Source organism: Chenopodium album, chromosome 15 (assembly GCF_948465745.1).
Source record: "Chenopodium album chromosome 15, dcCheAlbu1.1, whole genome shotgun sequence".
NCBI classification, from domain to species: Eukaryota; Viridiplantae; Streptophyta; class Magnoliopsida; order Caryophyllales; family Amaranthaceae; genus Chenopodium; species Chenopodium album.
The window spans coordinates 8,849,903-8,871,035 of record NC_137848.1 but is presented as its reverse complement, the minus strand read 5'-3'; the positions used below and the strand labels follow the sequence as shown (position 1 = coordinate 8,871,035).

The window sequence follows — 21,133 nt, the reverse complement described above, 5'->3', positions numbered from 1 at the left end:
GATACAAATAAAAGAAAACAGAGGGAGTATAACTTTATTATTTGGTATCCAGAGAAACAAACCTATTCCAATTGGAAACAAGAGAAGTGGGAAGGACATAACATTGAAGTGGGAAGGACATAAAGTAGTCGACAGGAAAAATCACAATTAAAAATCCGAGTAAAAAAAGAGAAGTTTGTGTGCTTAAATTACACACAATAGCCATTCAAAGAAACGTTACTTATAATATATATTTACATGCTGGTTACAAGAACAAGTCTAGCATCAAAACAGGTTCCTTGATTAACCCCAGATGAGGTTGGGCACTGGGTAACTTGCTCTCTATCTGGTCGCTCTTAACGAAGTTGCTTACGCACATCTCTATCACCATGGAACATCTACAATTATATGTTACGAGTAATAATTAAATGCAAACTTCTAATAATAATTCTAATGTAATTACGCATGAACAGGCAAGTAGGCAACAATGTATAAATAATTGTTTAGGCCATACCCAATCAGTCAATCATGAAAATCAAAATAGAAGCATGAAATAGAAAGGGAGACTTATGACTATGAAAAAAAAAAAACACACGGAATGCTTACATAAGTCTAAGGAGAGACGCACTGGAGTAGTGGACAGGATAACTGAATTCAGGGAGAGCAGCAAATTAAATCTGCACATTCAGTAGTTATAAGTTATTTAATAATCATGGGAAAATGTTGAGAAAACTGGTGTGTTACATTTGGAAAGGGAATAAATCAATATTCACTGCTACATACCCTAATAAAAACATTCTTGAAAATCAATGTTCCTGATGTGTTGAATGTAAAGCCTGTCCTTCCCTGGGGGATCTTCTAGTTGACATCTTCTCTTCAGACTTTTTGAACACCCGGACACTGTAAGATGAGTCAGAGATTGGAGGTTGCACATCCATTTCGGCATTGATCTGAGTCGGTTGCAAAATGAAATTTCAAGAGATTGAAGGGCGGGCAAGAACTGCATCCAGTTGGGCAGACTCACTAGCTGTGGGAGACCATGCAATGTCAAAGTAGTGAGCCGTGGCATGAGCTTTATGTTGATGTCAGTACACTCCACACCCTCCTCGTTCTGTTCTTCTGATAGCCTCAGATTATTACAATCCCTTACCTCTAACTTCTCCAAGGCTGTGAGATGCTCCAATCCTCCAGGCACAACGCTACTCAGAGTACAGCAATTGCGAATGATCAAGTGTCTCAGGGAAGATGAGCAGCCACGGAAAACATTTGTAGCTTCACCCAGGCTCCCTAGTTTCTTGTCATCCCGTATATCTAGGCTTTCAAGAGACCGAAAAGCCTCCTTAGGAACCGAACTTAGCCACGAAACATTGGATATAGTCACCTTCTTAACTGCACTCGAATTTTCAGGGTGAGGTGACCACGACGAAGAAGATGCAAAGGGAATGACAGCCTCATCCCTTTCACAATTTAAAATCATTTGCAGTCTGCTATTACAATTAAATAATGTAAAGTCTTCCATCTTGAGACACGGCGGAAAGCATGTCAGCTCCGGACAGTTCCATATGAACAAAGATTTTAGGCCAGACAAAGATGGTAGAATTTGCAATTGTGTCTTGTTGTTGCAACCATCATTGAGGAACTGATGATCATCTCCTGCTGCCCTCCTCCATCCTTTCAACTTTGGCAGATTGCTCATCTCAATTGTTTCAAGGGATGGTAGGTACGATAATCCCTCTGTGCCGGACAATTGATGAGGCGTGGGTGTGGAGCTGGAATCAGCCGATGGGCTATCTTCCCCTATCCACTCCAATTTAGCTAAGTTTATGAGTCTGAAAACTTTCAAACAAAGCAAGTTTCCGAGGCATGGCAGGTACTCGAGCTCCCTACAATCTGTAAAGCAAAGCTCTACAAGATTTTGGAGAATGGTTACCCAACCAGGCATTCTCAGACCATGGTATTTCTTCACCTCCAAGAACTTCAAATTATGATGTGGATGTAGCTTTTCCATCAATCTTTTTGCTTCCTCATTACCCGCTCTTCCATCAGCCTGTTCTTCATGGATGAAATCAAACAAAATAGCAATGAGATGTTCCTTATTCCCCAGGCATAATCCATCCCGTTCACCGTCTTCCTTAGCTACATTTTTAATATTTTCAGGCCACCTGATCTGAATGTTAAGACAACCCCTGAGGTTTATAAGAGGCGTCAGGTCGTCCAACCTACCAAACCATTGACTCCAACTTGAATAACTATGTTCACCACCTACTATGTAATCACTTAGACTGTAAAGACATGTCAACTTACCCATGCTACTAGGCATGCAAGTCAACCTGGAGCAACTCCTGATATCCAACAATCTGAGATTAACCAACCTGCTCAAATCTTTTGGCAACTCTTTCAGTGCACGACACCGCCTTAACATTAAGGTTTGTAGATTATGAAGTTCTGTAATTGACTTGGGGAGAAACTCCATCTTTGTATTCCCTGAGATATCTAAATACCTTAAATGTGACAATTTACTAACTGAATTTGGCAAGCTTTTGAAAATTAACCCACTCAGATCCAATGTCTTTAGGCTCGGGCTATTTGCTACCAATGACTCCAGGTAAAACATGTTCACCTCGCCAACTTGAAAATCATCATAAGAAATATGAAGATATGAAAGAATATGGGTTTTACCCAGAGTATATTTATTAAATTTCTTCTCAACTGATAGATGGCGAACATATTTATCAAATTTTTGTGAAAAAAGGTATTCATTACACACATCTCCTTCCCTGCAACTTATTGACAAATATCATGCATGAAATCATGCATCTTACAAGACACGACCTGGCCATAACCATCTTTTTTCACGTCTTGGAAAAAACTTCTCCTCAACAAAATCAAAAAATATTCCTCGCATGCATCTTCTATACTTGGAAATTTATCTGGATCTACATAGTCTTGTGCCATCCAAAGGCTTTTCAACTTCTCTTTCTCTATCTCAAAATCCTTAGGAAACAATGCACAATACATTAAGCAACTCTTTAATTGATAGTCAAGACTTTGAAAATTCAACTGTAATATGGGCATAATGCCACTGTGCCTGAATCCTCTCTCTTGAAATTGTTGCCACTTGACCCTGTCTTGACCATGCATAAGACTTCCACTAACTTTTATAGCGAGTGGAACTCCGTCACACTGGTCAACGATATGTCGGCCAATCTTGACCAGCTCGTCAGGGGGGTTTGACTGATCAAAAGCGATTCGTGCAAACAAGCGCCATGAACTTTCCTTTGATAAGGCTTGAAGGTCATGCACTGCATCACTTACTATACTTGCAGTTCTACGTGAGCGTGTGGTCACAAGTATCCAACTTCCCTTTTGACCTCCAACCAAGCATTTTACCAATTCTTTCCACTGATTACGATTCTCATTCCACACATCGTCTAAAACAAGCAAGTATCTTTGGCTTGCTAGTTGCTCTCCAAGTTGGCTTTGAAGCTGATCCATAGTGGAACCCTCGTGATTCTGGAAAGTGGCTGATTCTAAAATCTGTATAAGAATCCGACGAACATCCAGCTGATCAGAGATACAAGTCCACAACCTCAATGGAAACGCAGTTTTAACCATTGGATGGTCGAGCATAAGTTGGGCAAGAGCAGTTTTGCCCAACCCTCCGATTCCTACAATAGAAAGGAAGGACGGGTTGCATTGAACATTAGAAGAATCAAGCAGCTTACCAAGTATATTCTCCACATCATGCCCTCTTCCAATGATATCGGTTTCATATCCGTATGGTTCTGAACAGGTCTCTTCCCTCATATTCGTCAGCTCAAGAGCAATATCAGAAGTACAATTCATATTTGGCTCATGAACAATATCAGGACTTTCAAAAATATAACTAAGACTAACAACCATATCATCCAATTTGTTCCTGGTTTTCCGAAACTCTTTAGAGACACAGTATGCAACCCAATAAGGATTGGAACTAGAAAAGTAAAGAGGCACTTTTTTTGAGAGACTACCTCTATCTTTCAAGGGTTGAATCCGTTCGGCACGAATGACTAAGTCTCCGAGCACCTGATTTGCTTCAAAGACATAATCTCACAGTTTTATTACCTAAAGCCTAAACGTGGGAATTCTTTAGCTAACTAGAAGACATAATAACACAAATGCCCTCAGTTAGTAATGTATACTTCCTTATCCGTATTTTTTCGCCCCATTTAATTTTTTCACATTCTCTAAGACGCATCTTAGCATCTTAGCTTAAAACATACGCATTTTCGTTTTCATACACATAATTAATTATAAAAATGTGATATTAATAAAATATATAATGAGATTAATATGACAAGATCTCACATAACTATATAATCTCTTATAAATTGGCAGTAATTTATGATCAACGTTTTCAAAGTTTGACCCAAAAATGAAAATAAGACAAAAATAAAAGAACAAAGAGAGTAATGCGTATCAAATTTGAGATTTAAAACAAGAATAAAATAGTAAATTTGACATTTAATCATAACTAGGGAGTAGGGAGGAAGGTCACACACTCACACGCGATGTTAGATTTCATATGAAAGTTTATGAGTACTCGATTATTTAACATTTAGCGATTATATATTTTAGTAATTTCACTTGTCGTTTTTACAAAGATGAATATATAAATGAGAATTTATGAATATTTTCTAGTGATTGAAGCCCCAAAAGGGGTAAAAAAAAAAAAAGATGATCCGAAAACCAAAAATGTGATTTCTAACTCGTAATTATAACCAGAAGCCAGTACTAGTAGTCGTACCTTGGAATAAAATCTACCATTACACCAACCCACAACATAAAAACAGCAATATATCTTAATCAAGTCCAACTGATCATTTAATAGAAGTGTTTTTGGCCCAACATAAAGTGACCCACTTCAAGAATTAAACCTTGGAAACTATCAAGCCTGAAAGACTAAAACTATTTTATTTTATTTTATTTTATTTTTTGGTTTTGTTTAAAAGAATTGAAAATCCATACTTGCATAAAAGAAATGTCATTTTTTGGGGGGTGGGGATGTCATTTCTTGCAAATTAATAGTGTCATATAAGTAATCCAAAAAGACTTGTTAACATTCTTGGTTAATGTTTCATCACTTTCATGATAGACAAACTAATTCAATCCGAAATCGTAACTCCAAGGGTAAACAATTTCATAGAAATTAAATTGCTAATTCAATAACTGCAATTTAAGTACTCCGTAAATAAATATATATGAGATCAGAGGAAAATTACATCCACATAACTCCCAACAAATATATATGTAATAGGCATAAAATTATTAGTTAAAAGAGAGAGTACATATCCTGTATCGATCACACGATCACTCTATGAATAGGTAGAATCTCTATGACCTCCCACAGCTCACAACATCCCTTGCATCTCACTACAAGCAACACATCGGCATAGTGGAAGAGTAGAGGTGCTGGTCCCCTTCGGCCAAGTTTAGTATGCTTTCATTATAGTAATGACAGCTTAACTCCAATTCATTGCACAAGAAAGAACCACACAAAATCTCAATCATTAAGATGTATTACAAAAGTATGCAACAATATGAATGAGTATGAAGCATGGTCTTGTGTTCTTCTCTTCCATAATGGTGATTAGTTGTGGCTGAAAATGTTCCATTATGCAATTTACCCTTTTGTTTACGGAAAATTAAGTGCATATGAGACAATGAGATAAACGTAGACATGTATTCTAAACAGCCAAAGTTTTTTAACGCAGGCAAGATTTACTGTATATATATAAAAAGCAACAAGAAAGAAATCAAACACCAACATAACTAAACTATCACCCAATCACAAAAATTGAACGGTGTTTTAAGATTTTTCTAAGCTACAAAGAAAGAACTATATCTAAGGGCCTATTCTAATTTTCTAAATTGAACTAAGCTGAACTGAACTAACTGATTGGAGCTGAGTTGAGCTAAACTGAATAGAGCTGAAATGAATTGCTCATGAGAGAAGAAAATTAGGAAATGAACTGATTAGAGCCGGGCTGAATTGAAATGAAATTAAGCTGAAGAGAACAGGTCCTAAGTTAGTGGGTTTAATTGTGCTTTTGAAAGTGAAAATTAACTCTCACAATCCCTAATCAAATCAGATTTGTTGAACGAGGTATATAAGTACATATTTTGTGCATGTGACATAATCTTCCAAATTACGACTGAAGCAAACAAATTTTGATCACTTAATAATATTAAATGTGAAAGAAATTAATGAACCATAGATTGTGAAAGTGATATTCGATCCTTATAAAGCATGGTATGTCTTACGGTCTTACCTCAAAAGCCGCTTTGAAAAGTTTGGAGCTCCATTACTCACGAAATAACTATTTTGAAGACACCAAAACTGTAAGTCACACACACTATGATTACGACCAATATAGTGGTAACTAACAAAGTTCATTATTTGGGCTGGTATTTAATAGTCATCGAAAAAGGGACTGAAGAAAAATAATGCAATTTCCTTCGCTCTTATGAAACACTGTAACGATAGTAAAAAGGTTTTTTATTTTTGGCAACTAACATCTTTATTTGAAAATCACTCAACAATCAGTTTTGCCAATACCTCTCTAACAGATGCAGCTAGCTTAATTGTTTGATCTGCCTATCGGATACTTTTACTTTTTCATCTTTGAGCTAACATGTTGCAGTGGGTACGATGAATTTCTGCTGAAGCTCAAGGGTATTAGTTCCAAACTTTAGCATTTAAAATCTCGTCTCTTTAAAAAAAAAAGGAAAATATTTTTTTTTTAATTAATCTGCAGAAAAGGTCCACAAATCAAGTAATCAACTATAGAATGGGTGAAACCGTGAAAAGATATGCAAGCTCATTAAATATCAATTGATCCCTACAGCGAACAACAAGCTTATTAACTGTGAACATAGAAGTATTAGTTTTATTTACCTCCTTCAAGCTCTTGACTTTGTTGCCTCAAATGTTTGTCTGAAAATACAAGTAGCAGGATAAGTATTAAGTTTTCCTCAATCTAATAATGCCAACACCAACATGATAGATCAGAGAAAAAAATCAATTAAATAAATAAAAAACTAAAATAACATAAATCGAACAATATTCACTACTCTCCTGGTATGAAAAGCTCTCTCACTACCTATATATTATTATTCTGCATCACAATTATTGTTTAATTCTCATCTACCATCACCAAATTAAACTTTTCACTGCAAGTAAACCAAACCAGCTTGAACCAAGCATATATACAGAGACTAATTCAAAATTCAAAATTCAAAATTCAAAATTCAAAGTCCAGTTTGGTGTTTTCCGGTACCCATGTTGTCCCTGTTTGTGCAGCAAAGAGCTGCTGTAAAATTCACTCTCATCTTCTCAGACACTTCTTAAGCTCCACAATATACAAGCTTTCTTGTTTTTGATAAAGGCTAAAAGATTATAAACCTTATCTCATTCTTCGAGTACTTCTCAATGCGTTCTTGGATGACAGGCTTACCTTTTGCAGCCAGTCAGAACCACTTTGTCCCCCCAACACAATGGTTAAGGCTAATGAGTCCCTCCTTCAGCCCAACTAGCTAGTACAAGACTCCTTCATAGGGAAAATAGTAGATAAAATGGTAGACATCATTCTTGGTTGTAGCAAAGGGTTTAGGTCTAGCAAAACTACTACGTGCTGTAATGAAATTCGAATTCAAGGCAGTGGAGTAGTTATGAAAAACAAAGGCTAGAATAAGAAACATAAGCCCAGTACAATGGCCTAAACACGCTCAAGTGGCTAAGATTGTCAGCCCCAAGTCTCTCTCTTCTAAAGGTGGCTAAGGGTGAAGGACAACATTAAAAAAACAATGATAGATAAACAAATTAAAAAATCATGAGATCAAACCATCATCATCACCAGGAAAATCTAAAAAACCGAAAACTATTCGTTTAACCAAATTGGCTAAATCAAGCAACAAATGAACAACACTCAATCACAAATTCAATGTAAAGAAGAACACAATTTACATATTGAAATGGGAGATGTTTTTCTATATATAAAATACATCAACGGCTTCTATAGGAGTCTTGAAACCCAAATCATTGCTCTTACATAACCGATTTCCTTAGGTCGCACTCCCTTTCCAGTTTTCTTCGAGCTGCAATATCATTTCTTATATTAAATCATTTAAATTAACTGTTCCATTCCAAAAACACACCAAAACATGTTCCAATTTGATATTGGTCAACGCTCCAACTTTCATAGTTCTTGTAGACTCAACATGAATACAGTGACACTCAAATTCATTTTAAATTTATTGACACTCATAAACTATGTTACGTGGACTCGAGTACCCACGTCCAACATGGGTACGTGTCCAAGCGTCGACTCGGCTATTTTATGAAAAAGTTCCATGATTTTGAACTAAAAGAAAAGTGTCCAAGGTCACACTCATGTCCGAGTGTCGAGCGTTCGACATGGGTACTCGAGTTGAAATGAAGAGTCCATGTAACATAGAATGTAAACTTTGAAGAATCTCGTTGCAATTAAACTCTGCAGAACCTTGTTGCATTTTTAAATTCTGTTGAAATTAAAAATGTTTTTGTTTTAAAGATAATTATAATTTTATAAAAGCATGAAATTAACAATTAGTAACTGAATTAATTAAAAATGAGATTAATTACCAGCTTTATCAATGACACCAATTGTAAAACGATTCCAGGAGTGATCACACCTGAGGAATTCGAGGGTGTTGTGGATTATGAAAAAATCAACTGAATTTCAACAAATTTTATACTTTTTTTTTTTTTTTAATAAACAAAAATCAAAAGCCAAAAAAGTTGATTAATGATAATCTTGTTAAGGTCTGAAATACAAATAACCATGCAATAAATTTATGGACCCAGTTTGAATTTAGGATTTTCAATGACTTAAATTCATTCATATAGCCATTTAGGGCTACTAATAATAAGATTAATAAAATTAGTATTCATGATCATTCAAATTCCTAAATTCAGGATTTGCAATGTTTTAAATAGAAGAATTACCTTGATGTAGAACAACGAATGAGAGAGAAGGTAGTTAAGCTGAGCAGCGATTGTGGGTGGAACTCTTTTGATCGCCATTGTTGTAGAGCTAAGATAATCAAGGGAAGTAAGTGCCGTTCGATCACTGGACACCTCACTCCTGTGCACCACTGAGTCCGCCGCTGAGTTCAGTGTAATACACTTTTGGCGTTGGTGTAACACTGTAACCTCTCCTCAGAGAGAAGATTAAGATTTAGAGGATGAAAGTCAGGAAACCGAAGATCCTTATTTAAGAAATCCTTATATGCATGTTGTGCGCCTTGTGGTTGTGGCTTTTATACTTCAACGATTTTAATCCTACTTATATAATTCCTAATCATTACACCCCCTTTAGCCATTCCTACCTACTCCTCCCCCCCCCAAATTACAATAAAATCCTTACCCACACTAATCACACCCCACTAACCACCTGTAGTTACAACTAACCATAGTAAACCCACTAACCATGCAGTTACTGTGCAGTTACCACCCACTTCCCACGGTAACTACAAGTAACTGCACAATTCACACATATATATACGAATAAAAAAAAAATTGAAAAATTGATCAAATTCTACATTGTTCTTCCATCCGCATTTTCTCTCTCCATTTTCTCTCTCATCAAACCTTTGAACAAGTATAATTCCTACTAATTTCTGCAAATTTGTTACAATCGCATCAACAATGAGTAGTCTACAAGAAGAACTGCACTAGAAGAACAAAAATCTACTGAAAAACCAGAATCGTAAGTACATTTGAGCGATTTTTTGCAATTAAACCCTAATATTTTGAAATTTTGTTCAATTGTAAGTTTATTTGTTTAATTTCTTTTATAGAACACAAAAGGAAGATCCAAAAGACAACAAAGAAGATCTTGAAGTTTTCTAACTGAAGAATTTTAAGAATTAAACCCTTAATTTTTAAAATTTTGTTCAAAAACAAAGGAAAGTAATAATTTGTGTAATTTCTTTTGTAGACTACAGAAGGAGGTTCCAGAAATCAAAGATGCTGCAGTTTCGTAAGTATTTTTCACTTAATTTCGAAATTTTTAAGTTATTTATCATGCATTTTGATTAAATTTTGAAGTTATTCATCATGTATTTTGATTAAATTTGTAAAAAAAAAATTAAAATCTGCAAACAGAGATGAAATGAAGCGCCAACCTATATCTCCTCTGCTTGATCCTCAACTTTTAAAAGACATAATAAAGTCCAGTGATCCTGCTGAAAATGAAATGTCTCCAATTCCAAGGTATAATGATCATGAATTACTAAATGTTCATATACCTGTTTGAAGTTGTACATTTTGACTGTTGATTTTTAATTTCATAATTATACATGTTTGAACTTGTACATTTATACATATATAAATGTTCATTTTACTGTAAACTTATGAACATTTACATATTCGTTTATGAGAACATATATAGAACTGCTCATTTTATTGTAACCTTATGAACAAGTATATTAATATGTCCTTTTTTCGATTAATATGCAAATCATTGTAATTAAGAATAATGAACATTTATATTTTATAAAATGATCAATTACAATTTGTGTTATAAAACTTAATAAATATGCATGCAAACTGATATATTGATGGTAACTTTTGATATGTAGTGTTGAACCATGTAAAGTGAAACACATGATGAAATTTAGAAATGGAAATTTTGAACCTAAAATTGAACAAGAGATTATGCCATCAATTATTTCCAATGAAAAAAAAAAGAAGACCATAAAAGTTGGTGGGAACCATATTTTGAAAGAAACATGTTAGACCCCAAGTAAGTTAATATATATGTAATTTATTTATTTACATATATAATTGTATACATGTTAGTTTTCTAAAATAATTCTTAAAATTCTAGTGAAAAAAAAAAGATCAAGGTAACTTTTATAATGTAAAAATCAAGGCTAGAGACAAATCAACCAATAAGGTATCAAATTTTAATACTATTTTTAAAATTTAACATGTGAAATATAACCATTGTTTTCAATACATTTTTTATTTCAACCAATCTTAATTATAACCATAGGATTTAAAAACAATGCAGAGAAACAAATGAGGAGGTGTCAACTGCTGCTGATAAGTCACAGAAAAGGTAAATGTTCATTTTGAACTTATTAAATAATCATTTACATAAATACAAATGATTGATTTTATATTATTACAATTTTTTACCTTTCAGTGATGAAGAAAAGACAGAACCAACTACTATTGCTCAAAATGTAGAAAAACCCATGAACAAGGAGTAAGTATGCATAGAATAACAAATGTTCATTATCACTATATAATATAAACATTTTCAATATTATTTATATTGACATATATGTATAACCTAATTTCAGAGATTCATCAGTTAATGTACACAGTACTACTGAAGTAGATCAAAAAACTATACAGAGGTATACATTCTACAACATCATAATCAACTGTTTCAATTTTTGTGTTGTTGTATTCTAATATTTGTAGTTTTATTTGAAAATAATACAGCAAAATGGAAGCAGTGAAACATAATGCAAGAAATAATCCAAAGTTTGCAAAAACAACTCAGAAAATTCTTCAAAAGCTTCAAAAGAAGAATCTAATGTTAAAATCAACAAAAAAGAAAAAAGAAAAAGTTGATGATGGAAAGAAATCAATTGAGGAAGGTAAACATGTAAATAATATTTGTTTATGATTTGCAGAATATTTTATATGAATACCATATAATTATATATGTATTTTCTGAAATAGTGGAGAAAAAGAAAGAAAAACCTGAACATGTAGAGAAGCTAGAAAAAGAAGGAGCTGAAAGAAAAAAAGCTATTGAAGGTAAAATGTTCATATATAAAAAGTAAAATGAACATTGTTTATGGGATTGTTTATTTGTCTATTTTTAATATGTGAACATGTATCTATTGTAGGAGATAAACCAAAAGATTCAAATAAAACAGACCATGTGGAGAAGGAACCAGTTTTAAGCAAAACAACAAAGCTTGGGACTGTAAAAGAAAAAAGCCATGAAAAGGAAAAGAGCCCTCCAAAGGAAAATGTTGAAAATGCTCAAGGTAAAATGTTCATATTTATTATATAAACTGATCAATGGTATCACATAAAATGAACATGTTAACTGTTTTTACATAAATGTTCATTTTATATTCTGTTTGTGATCATTTGACATAATTATTAAAGTACATGCTTAAATAAATGCAGAAAACAAATCATTGAATGAGGTCATTGTTGAGGATGAGACTCGCCTCATTAATAAAGAAAATGAAACAGAAAGTCTTGGGGTTACTGCTTCAATTGATCCTAGTGAAGGGTCAACAAAGAGAAAAAAGAATTATAAAATGGTTGCAAGGAGGGGAGGAAAAAGGAATAGCCCTTTAGTAGAAGAGATGTCAATTGGTAGAATTACAAGAAGCAAAGATAAAGGTATATATTTTGTATAGTTTTCTAGACATGAAAAGTTTTTAAAATGTCATTATCTAATTGTCGTTATTTAAATGTTGCAAAAGTCCAATCTCAAGCTTCACAATCAGAACCTGCTATCAAGGAAGCTTCACCAACACAAAAAAAGGCAACTGCTCTTGTTGAAGCAAAACAAGCTCGACCTCCTGCAAAAGTTTAGAAAAAAGGGCAAGCAATAGATATTAGTCCCATTCAACAGATGACAGGTGCTCCTGCAGAAAAAGTAGTTAAAAAAGGTAAATATTCAATATATTTTTTATCAGAATAATTTTAAGAGTGTAAAAAAGTAATGAACATATTACTTTTTGCAAATGAACATTTACTTTTTACAAAAATGATCATGTACGTTATTTTTATATAGGAGGAAAAAAGACAACTACTGCTGATATTAGTCATATTCAAAAGAGACTAGGTGCTCCTGCTGAAAAAGTTATTCAATCAGGAAAAAAGAGATCTGCTCCCACACCAGCAGGAGGAACAAAGAAAATTGCTAAGAAATCTGGTATAATCATGCTCTTTATTAATGTTCATTTTCAAAAAATATAATGATCATATATAGTAAAATTTATACTAATTTATATATATATATATATATATATATATATATATATATATATATATATATATATATATAGTAACATTTATATTCAATTAATTAATGTTCATTTTCAATACATTAAATGATCATAGTTAATGACTTTTATATTCATTTTCAGTTGTCAGCCCTGCCAAGAAGAATGTTCGGAAGAGGAAAAAAATATAGCAAGTTCCATATGATGAACAATCAGAGGATTCTTCTGATGAACATTCCGCTGACAGTGGTGATGATAGTGAAGATTCTATCTACAAAGCTGAAACAGAGCCTGTTGATGAGGAAGATGATGAATTGGAGGAGGAGGAGGAAGTTGAAATAAAACCAAAGAAGAAAAAGGCAGTGAAAAAGGAGTAAAAGCAAGTGAAGGCAAAGACTGAGAAGGGGGACCAGAAGTTAGTGGTGTATAATCAAGAAAAGAGTGAAGGAAGAGGAAGAAAAAAGATGAAAACTAAAATAGTTGAGGTAGGGGAAAATGAGGAGGTTGAGGAAATTGAGGAAGAGGAGTTTAAGGAAGAGAGATCATCAAAAAGAGGAGGACATGTCAAGTTCATGGCATGGATAGATAAGATGACAAATGATCAAAAACAACAAGTTGTTGATATAGGGTTAGGATCACTTCTTGACATCAAATTACCACAACTTGATCAAAAGTTATGTAATTGGGTGTTGGATAGTTTTGAAGAGAATAGTCAGAATTTTGAATTGCCAAAGAATGAAAAAATTCAAGTTGAGGTAGAGGATGTGAGGGTAGTTTATGGCTTGCCTACAGGAGAAATTCCAATTGTTGAGGCAAAGTCTGATAAAGCTAGTGAGGAATATGCAGAAATTCTGAAGAAATGGAGAAAGTCATGGGCAGGAAAAACTCCATCAGTGAGTCAGGTATAATCAGTTATTTTCTTTAAATGTTCATTTTTAATACATTAAATGATCATCAATTGTAATTGTCTTGTTCATTTTCTTTACGGATTGTGAATGGATACATACATGATAAATTCATCAACAACAGATCACCAAGTGAACATTTCATAACCAATTTTATAGCAGTTGCTGTGAACTGCATGATGAAGTGCATATCAAACAATCAATGTCATTTCAAGTTTCTTTTTTAAATGATGGACAAAGAAAGAATAAGAAATTTGAATTGGTGTCAGTATGTATTTGACTCACTAATTAAAAGTCATGTTGATTGGAGAAAGCAGCAAGGCAAGGGGTTCTACAAAGGCCCTCTGCAATTTCTGATGGTAGTATATGGTTTTATAAAATGTTCAATTATAATGTGAAAAATGATCATGCATTTTATGTTTAATGTTCATTTGTTTTTTCATTAATGTTCATTTTTTATTTTGTCTTGTAGCTGTTTTATTTTGATAAGGTTCAAAGGTTGGACAAACGAACTTCAAGAACATTCCCCATTATATCTGCTTGGCAAAGAGACATGGTTGTTGAAAGGTTAAAAACCGAGTATGAACTGGGGTTTGGTAGAGGGAAAATCTTACCTAGAATTGCTGTAAAAGAGGAAGAAAGTCCAGAGGTTAGGAAAATGATCAATTATAATGAAATAAATGTTCAGTTTATTTATAATAAATATATTTTGGTAAATCTTATAATTTGATTTACAATACAGGTTTTCATGAATGATTTTGTTAGCCTAGTGAAAGAGACTAGTACAAACCTTTCAAGACTTTCAGGAAAATTGATGAAGGCAAAGGAAATATTTCCAGAAAATAATTTGGTTAGAAAGGTTGATGAAGTTTTAGGAAAAATGGCTACAAGGGAGCAATCAATCCTAAGCCAAGATGAAGAGTTCTATGAAACAGAAGAGTTCCTGAATGCAATTGCTCAAATTGAAAAAGAACTGATGGAAGCAGCTGAAATGAACAAAACAAGAAACTGGAAAGAGCAAGATTATGATGTACAAAAAGCATTCACCTTACATTTAACTTCGCCATCTCCAACCATTGGTAAATACAAACTAAATTCTTTTTTAAGTATCATGTTATCGCTTTTATTTTAAAATTCTCTTTCACTAACAAAATTTAGTTCAAAACAGCAACAGGTCCAACTTCTACAACAAAGGCTATGATTCTTGAACCCCCAATTCCAACAGTTTCTGAAATAAGTAAGATGTTTATATTCAATTTTTTTTTTTTTATCATGTTAAATACTTTTATTTCTAAAATATTTTTTTATAATACAGCAAATAAAAATGTAGCCTCTGCTTCAACATCAATTGGAAAGGCTAATGAAGGAACTTCTATTACAGGTTCAATATGTACATAATTAATAATCATAATGTTCATTTCAGAATTCCAAGTATAATTAATCATAATTGTTCATTTTCAATATTTGAATTTCTAAAATAAATTGATCATATTTTACAGAAGAAAGAAATGTAGCCTCTGCTCCAAAAGTAGTTGAAAAAGCTAATGAAGGAAGTTCAGCTTCAGGTATAAGATGTTCATATATAATAATAATAATGATCATCTACAAATACTTAAATGTATTTTCAGTGAAACTACTGAAAATGGTAAATTATTCATTTCAGTGAACTTGTTTATTTTCAGTGAACTTGTTCATTTGCAGTAAATTTGTTCATTTTCATGAAAATTGTTCATTTGTAATTAAAATGTTTTTTTTTGGTATTTTTTGCAGAGGCAAAAATTTCTTTAGGTGATCCAAAGAACAGTCATTCTACAGCACCTCCTGCTAATATTGATTTGGAATTGAGCATAGGAGGAAGGAATGAAGATGATGTTATTAAACATTTATCCTCACCACCTCAATGCCCATCTATGGAAGAAGTACTTGAAAAACAAAAGCAAGGAGGACAGGTGTAATATGAAAAATCTCACCAAACTTTCAAGATGTATTCAGTAGCTATGTATCTTTAAAACAATTTAAATTTGTAATTATTAAGGCTGGTTGTTTATTTTGCTAGAAACAATTAGGGTTATGGTAATTTATTTTGCTAAGAACAATTATTGTATTATAATTATGTAATTTAAGTTTTTAAGTATTTTGAATGTTTTAAAATGATGGTTGTTTAGAATGAACATTTGATAATTTATGATTGTTCATTTCAGTACCTACTAACTCTCTTTGATATTTCAGTGAAAACAAGGTAAAAGATGCATCAGCAAAACTCATAGACAGGTAAATAATGTTACATATTTTTTTTAAAGTTAAAATCTCAAAAATTTTAAGTTTAATATAAATGATCATTACTATATATTTAAATTTTCATTTTCATATATACAAATGATCATTTCTATATATCTTAATGTTCATTTACAAAATGTAAATGATTCAGTGAAAGAGAGAAACAAACATTGGTAGGTCAAAAAGCAACAATAAATACAGAGAAAAGGTAACATGATACAAAAAAAAGTAAAAATACTTTTATTTTTATCATATTATTCTAATTAGATAAATGTTCATATATTAATACATTAATGTTCAATAACAATTTGTTTAATATTTAATTTAAACAGGAAAGACAAAGGTAAAGAAGGAAAAGGAAAAGAAATTGAGAGGCCTCAGCGCAAAACTCAGCTCCTAATGTTCCTCTTGCCTTTCGTTCTCCATACATGGTGAAATATAATGATTTGTTCAAGGATGAGAAGGAGATGAACAAAATTGTGTGTGACTTTGCTCTTAGCGGAAAAGATGAAAGGTACACATATATTTTTGTCTAAATTTAATTGCTAATACAATATATTATGATCACTATTAATATATTTTTTTCAAAAAAAAAAAACAGTGCATTACTCTATTATGATGGGATAATTCTCATAAATAGAAAAGAGAGGCAAACACTTGGTGATGATGTACAAGTAATGAATTGTGTGATAGATTCCTGGGCAACATTGTTGAATCACAAAAAGTCAAAAAACAAAATTTATTTCTCTACAATGCCTCATGTAAGTATCTATATATATATATATATATATATATATATAATTCAATGATTATTTATTAATATTTATATTAATATTGACTATTACATATTAAATGCAGCAAATTATGTGTTCTTACACTGTTTGTGACTATAAAACAAGTATGGTGGAAAGAATCAAAAAATTCAAAGAGAGAATTGACAATGAATTGAAGATTTATAAGATTGATAACATTGTGGGCTATAATCAGGTATAAAATATATTTTTTAATATTCATTTAGAATATGTTCATTTGTATATTATAAAATGTTCAAAAATAAATCTTAATTTTGCAGGTTTTTTTTTCCCAATTTCATCATCTCAACACTTCTATCTGTTATGCATAAATCATATCAGTGAGAAGATTCACATAATTGATAACAGAAAGCTGACACAACATGTGCCTATATCTGAGAAATATGTTGACCATCCACAAAAAATGGTAACTCAAATTTTACTCATATTGTATAAATTGAAAACGGTATGATAATAATTTTTTATGTATATTTCAGTTAAAAGCAATGGCAGAGTATATGATATCATTGGGATATGAGGATGCAAATCGGATTGAGAACTATAAAGTAGTCTTAGAAAAGATGAAGTGGAGAAGTAATGAAGATCACACCAACTGTGGGGTTTATATAATGAAGCATATGGAAACGTTTACAGCTGATCCTAAAGAGTAATGGATTTGTGACTTGAAGGGAAATAATGTAAGTGACTTTGAGACTTAAAGGCAAAGAATGTTCATTTTCATAACAATGAATAAACATATTGACATTATAATATGTTTGAATAACAGATAAACCAAATCAAGAAGCTAAGAATTTAGTACATTGCTCAACTGATGCTCTTTCAAGATAACACAGAAGCTAGAAACAACAGAAGAGGAGCAAGAAGATTTATGGAAGAATAGATTACTATAAAAGTGACATTTCATATATTTGTCCATTTGTGAATTGTTAAATGATCATTTACATATACAGTAATATCTTTTTATATTGTGTAAAAGACATTAAGTTCATATTTCTTTATATTCAAATGACTTTGTTTATGAAATATATATTTTCATATGATCATTAAAGCAGCATAATATGTTCATTACCAGAATATTATATGTATGTAGTTACGTTCAATTGCATTTTATAAATGTTCATTAAACATTTTTTACTTTTAAAAGGCTTTCAGTGAAATGTTCATTAACAAAATATAATATGTTCATTAACATCAATTATCAAAAATAATAAACTATTAAAATCAGCCAAGATTATATTAATTCAAGATAACAATTTCTTAATTGTTGTTGTTTGCCAACCTCTTAGCTACATTAGTATCAAAAATAGCTAAGAACCTATCATACTTATAAGAAACTTGTTTGCCACCACGACAAATGCCTTAAACATCTCTTGAAGGAGCATTTGAAAGAGCTTGAGAATTTGAAGAAGATGTAACAGTTGCAGAAACTTCAACACTTCTTGCAGGTGGTTGACAAAATTGAACAGTTCTTGCAACCCTTGAACGAGCTTGAACATTGCTTGAAACTTGATCTTGAACATTTCTTGAACGAATTAAATCTTGAACATTATTTGAAACACTTGAATGATCTTGAACAGTAGAAACACCTTGATCATTTCTAGCAACATTTAAATCCTTCTCCTATTTACAAAATATTTTAAATGATTAACATAAATGAACATTACCCAAAGATTAAATGTACAATTATAAAAAAATAAATAAACCTGATATTATATATATATATATATATAACCTTAGCAAGGGCAGAAATATCTTTATCAAAAGATGTATTGCATCCAAAAGAACTTTCACCAGGATCCCATAAAAATATTAATACAATTTAGCAAATATATTAAACATATTAACAAAATAAGGATAATTTTAAAATAATAATTAGAATTACCTGCTCAAAACCTTTAAAAACACTTTCATCAGATTCCAAATGAATTTCTACTACATAAGCTTCCTTCCTAGCAAACTAAAGAAAAATACAAAAATAAATGAATCATACAACAAACTTGATCATTTAAAGAAACATAAATGAATATATTTTATAAAAAAATTATTTTATAATATTACCTTAGAAGGTGGATTTTTTAAAATTATCAACTCATTAGGATCACACATAGAATTAGCATAAGTAACTGGAAGTCCATTCTCATCCACTTCCTAAAAAATAAAATTTGATCATAAGTATAAAACTAAATGATCATATATAAAACATAATATGTTCTACATTACCTGAACTCCTGCTTGACCTTATCCCTCATGTAGGGTGTATATAAAGACTTTCTCTTCCTCCAATTACCCCTAGCTTTGTTACATGCCTTTTCTAAAGTACTCTTAGGGCGAACATTTCTTTCACCAACAAGCCTCTTTTTGGGAGGATTATTTACTTCATGGTCAACAATTTCTACACCTTCAGCAGCCTCATTGAAGTTAATTGTACCCCTAACACTCTCAACTTTATCTTTTAAAATGTTGAAATAACAGTCAACTTCTGCTCTTGTAGTCAAAGAATTTTGGCAGCTAGTTATCAACTTCACAAACTTCCTTAGTGTTTGTGACCTCCAAACACTAGAAGATACAATATTTGTTCTCATAGAAGGTTCATCATTGGTATGAGTACACATGGCAGCCTTTGTCCAACGCTTAACAATATACTCATCCGGAATCCTAGGTACACAATGCAAATGATATACACGAAGACAATGAGAGCATAACAATCCCATTTCACTAAAAAACATGCAAGTGCAGCATATAGCATGAGTTTCTTTGTTAAAAATAACTTCATGCTTAAGCAAATCCTTCCCACTTCTCCATAAATAGTATGCATATTCAGGAAAATGAATACCAGCATCAGAATGATCATATGCAGTACCCTTAATGAACTCTTCTTAAAAAATAACATATGCTTGAATGGTGTATAAAGATCTAGCATGAACCAAAAGGCTAATATGAGCGAAAGCAAGATGACAATTACCCCTCAATGTTTTATAATCATTTCCATTTTCTTTGCTCCTCCACTCAGAAATAACATCAAGGAATACATGATAAAAATCACATAAACCTTGTGTTCCATTAAGCCTCTTCGAAACAGATTTGTTTGTTGTTTCACTCCATTGAGGTGACAAAACTCCACCAGACCAATACTTCTTAGAATAAGCAGGACACCACATCTGTTTAATCTTGTACAAATCACACAGCCAATCATCCTTTTCACATTTATATTTCATCAACATTCTGCATTTACAAATGATCATTAGCTGATGTGGAATTGAACAAACTCTTTAATAAAATGTACATACATATTAAATAAAATGATCATATTAATAAATATAAAAAATCACAGTCGATATTATAATAAAAATAATCTAAATACAAATGTATATTAGATAATGTGAAAATGCACAAACTATCTTCTTTAATGAACATTTATATAAAGTGACATGATCATTTTTACAAAGATAAATAAACAAATACATAATTATCAGTATATTAAGAAATAACGACATACCTTTTCCAAAAATGCTCAAACTCAACAGAAGTTTCACAATACTTCAACAAATAGCCAAACAAATCTGTAAAACCATCCAAAGCTCTTAAAGCACCTATATGATTCTTTGAATTTTTCTCAATGTGCCAAACACATAAACGATGATGAACACTTGGAGGGAAAACAGTACGAATACCAGCTGCAATTGCCTGAGCTTGATCTGTCATAAATGTGATAGGACTCTTCATTCCCATAGAGGTTAAAAATGTATCGAACAACCACACAAAAGATTCCGTTCGCTCATTGAGAATAAAACCCATAACAAACATTGAGAACAACCACACATGCTAACTAAATCCTAAACTATCGCTTATTAGCTGATACTTTTGTTGGTTGATTTGTTGATCATTTTCTCTGCGATCCTCATATATAGATAGGAAGAACTCCTTGAGAATCTAGTCTTGATTTCCCTTAATGCCCTCTCAACAGACGATCTTCATTTGGCGCCAAATCTTCTCTTTTCGAAATAATTCCAACCGAACACATGTTACATTTCTTTAAAATATGAAAATTAACCTTAGCCGCACCTAAAATTAACCTTTTCGGCTAAGTTTCAA

General features: G+C 32.1%; 1 protein-coding gene and 1 long non-coding RNA gene across 2 annotated transcripts; both read right to left on the bottom strand.

The window, feature by feature from the left end:
* Positions 1-247: 247 nt before the first annotated feature.
* On the bottom strand, positions 248-888 carry LOC145581818 (uncharacterized). The gene is made up of 3 exons (XR_014099688.1): positions 763-888; positions 586-656; positions 248-377 (listed from the first exon to the last, which is right to left on the bottom strand). It is a non-coding gene; the product is annotated as an uncharacterized LOC145581818 (long non-coding RNA).
* A 65-nt stretch (positions 889-953) lies between these two features.
* Positions 954-9,082, bottom strand: LOC145580739 (putative disease resistance RPP13-like protein 1). Its single transcript, XM_081637854.1, has 4 exons — positions 9,005-9,082; positions 2,802-4,044; positions 1,072-2,688; positions 954-1,006 (listed from the first exon to the last, which is right to left on the bottom strand). The coding sequence occupies exons 1-4, from the start codon at positions 9,080-9,082 to the stop codon at positions 954-956; spliced, it is 2,991 nt and encodes a 996-aa protein (XP_081493980.1).
* Between the last annotated feature and the right edge of the window lie 12,051 nt (positions 9,083-21,133).

What these genes read in the sequence shown, in the direction of transcription:
- LOC145580739 (XM_081637854.1), bottom strand. Translation starts at nt 9,082, where the DNA reads ATGGCGATCAAAAGAGTTCCACCCACAATCGCTGCTCAGCTTAACTAC. An exon ending in ATTCGTTGTTCTACATCAAG is followed by an intron (nt 4,045 to 9,004) that starts GTAATTCTTCTA and finishes GAAGCAAATCAG; the next exon opens with GTGCTCGGAGACTTAGTCAT. An exon ending in GAACGAGGAGGGTGTGGAGT is followed by an intron (nt 1,007 to 1,071) that starts GTACTGACATCA and finishes GGTCTCCCACAG; the next exon opens with CTAGTGAGTCTGCCCAACTG.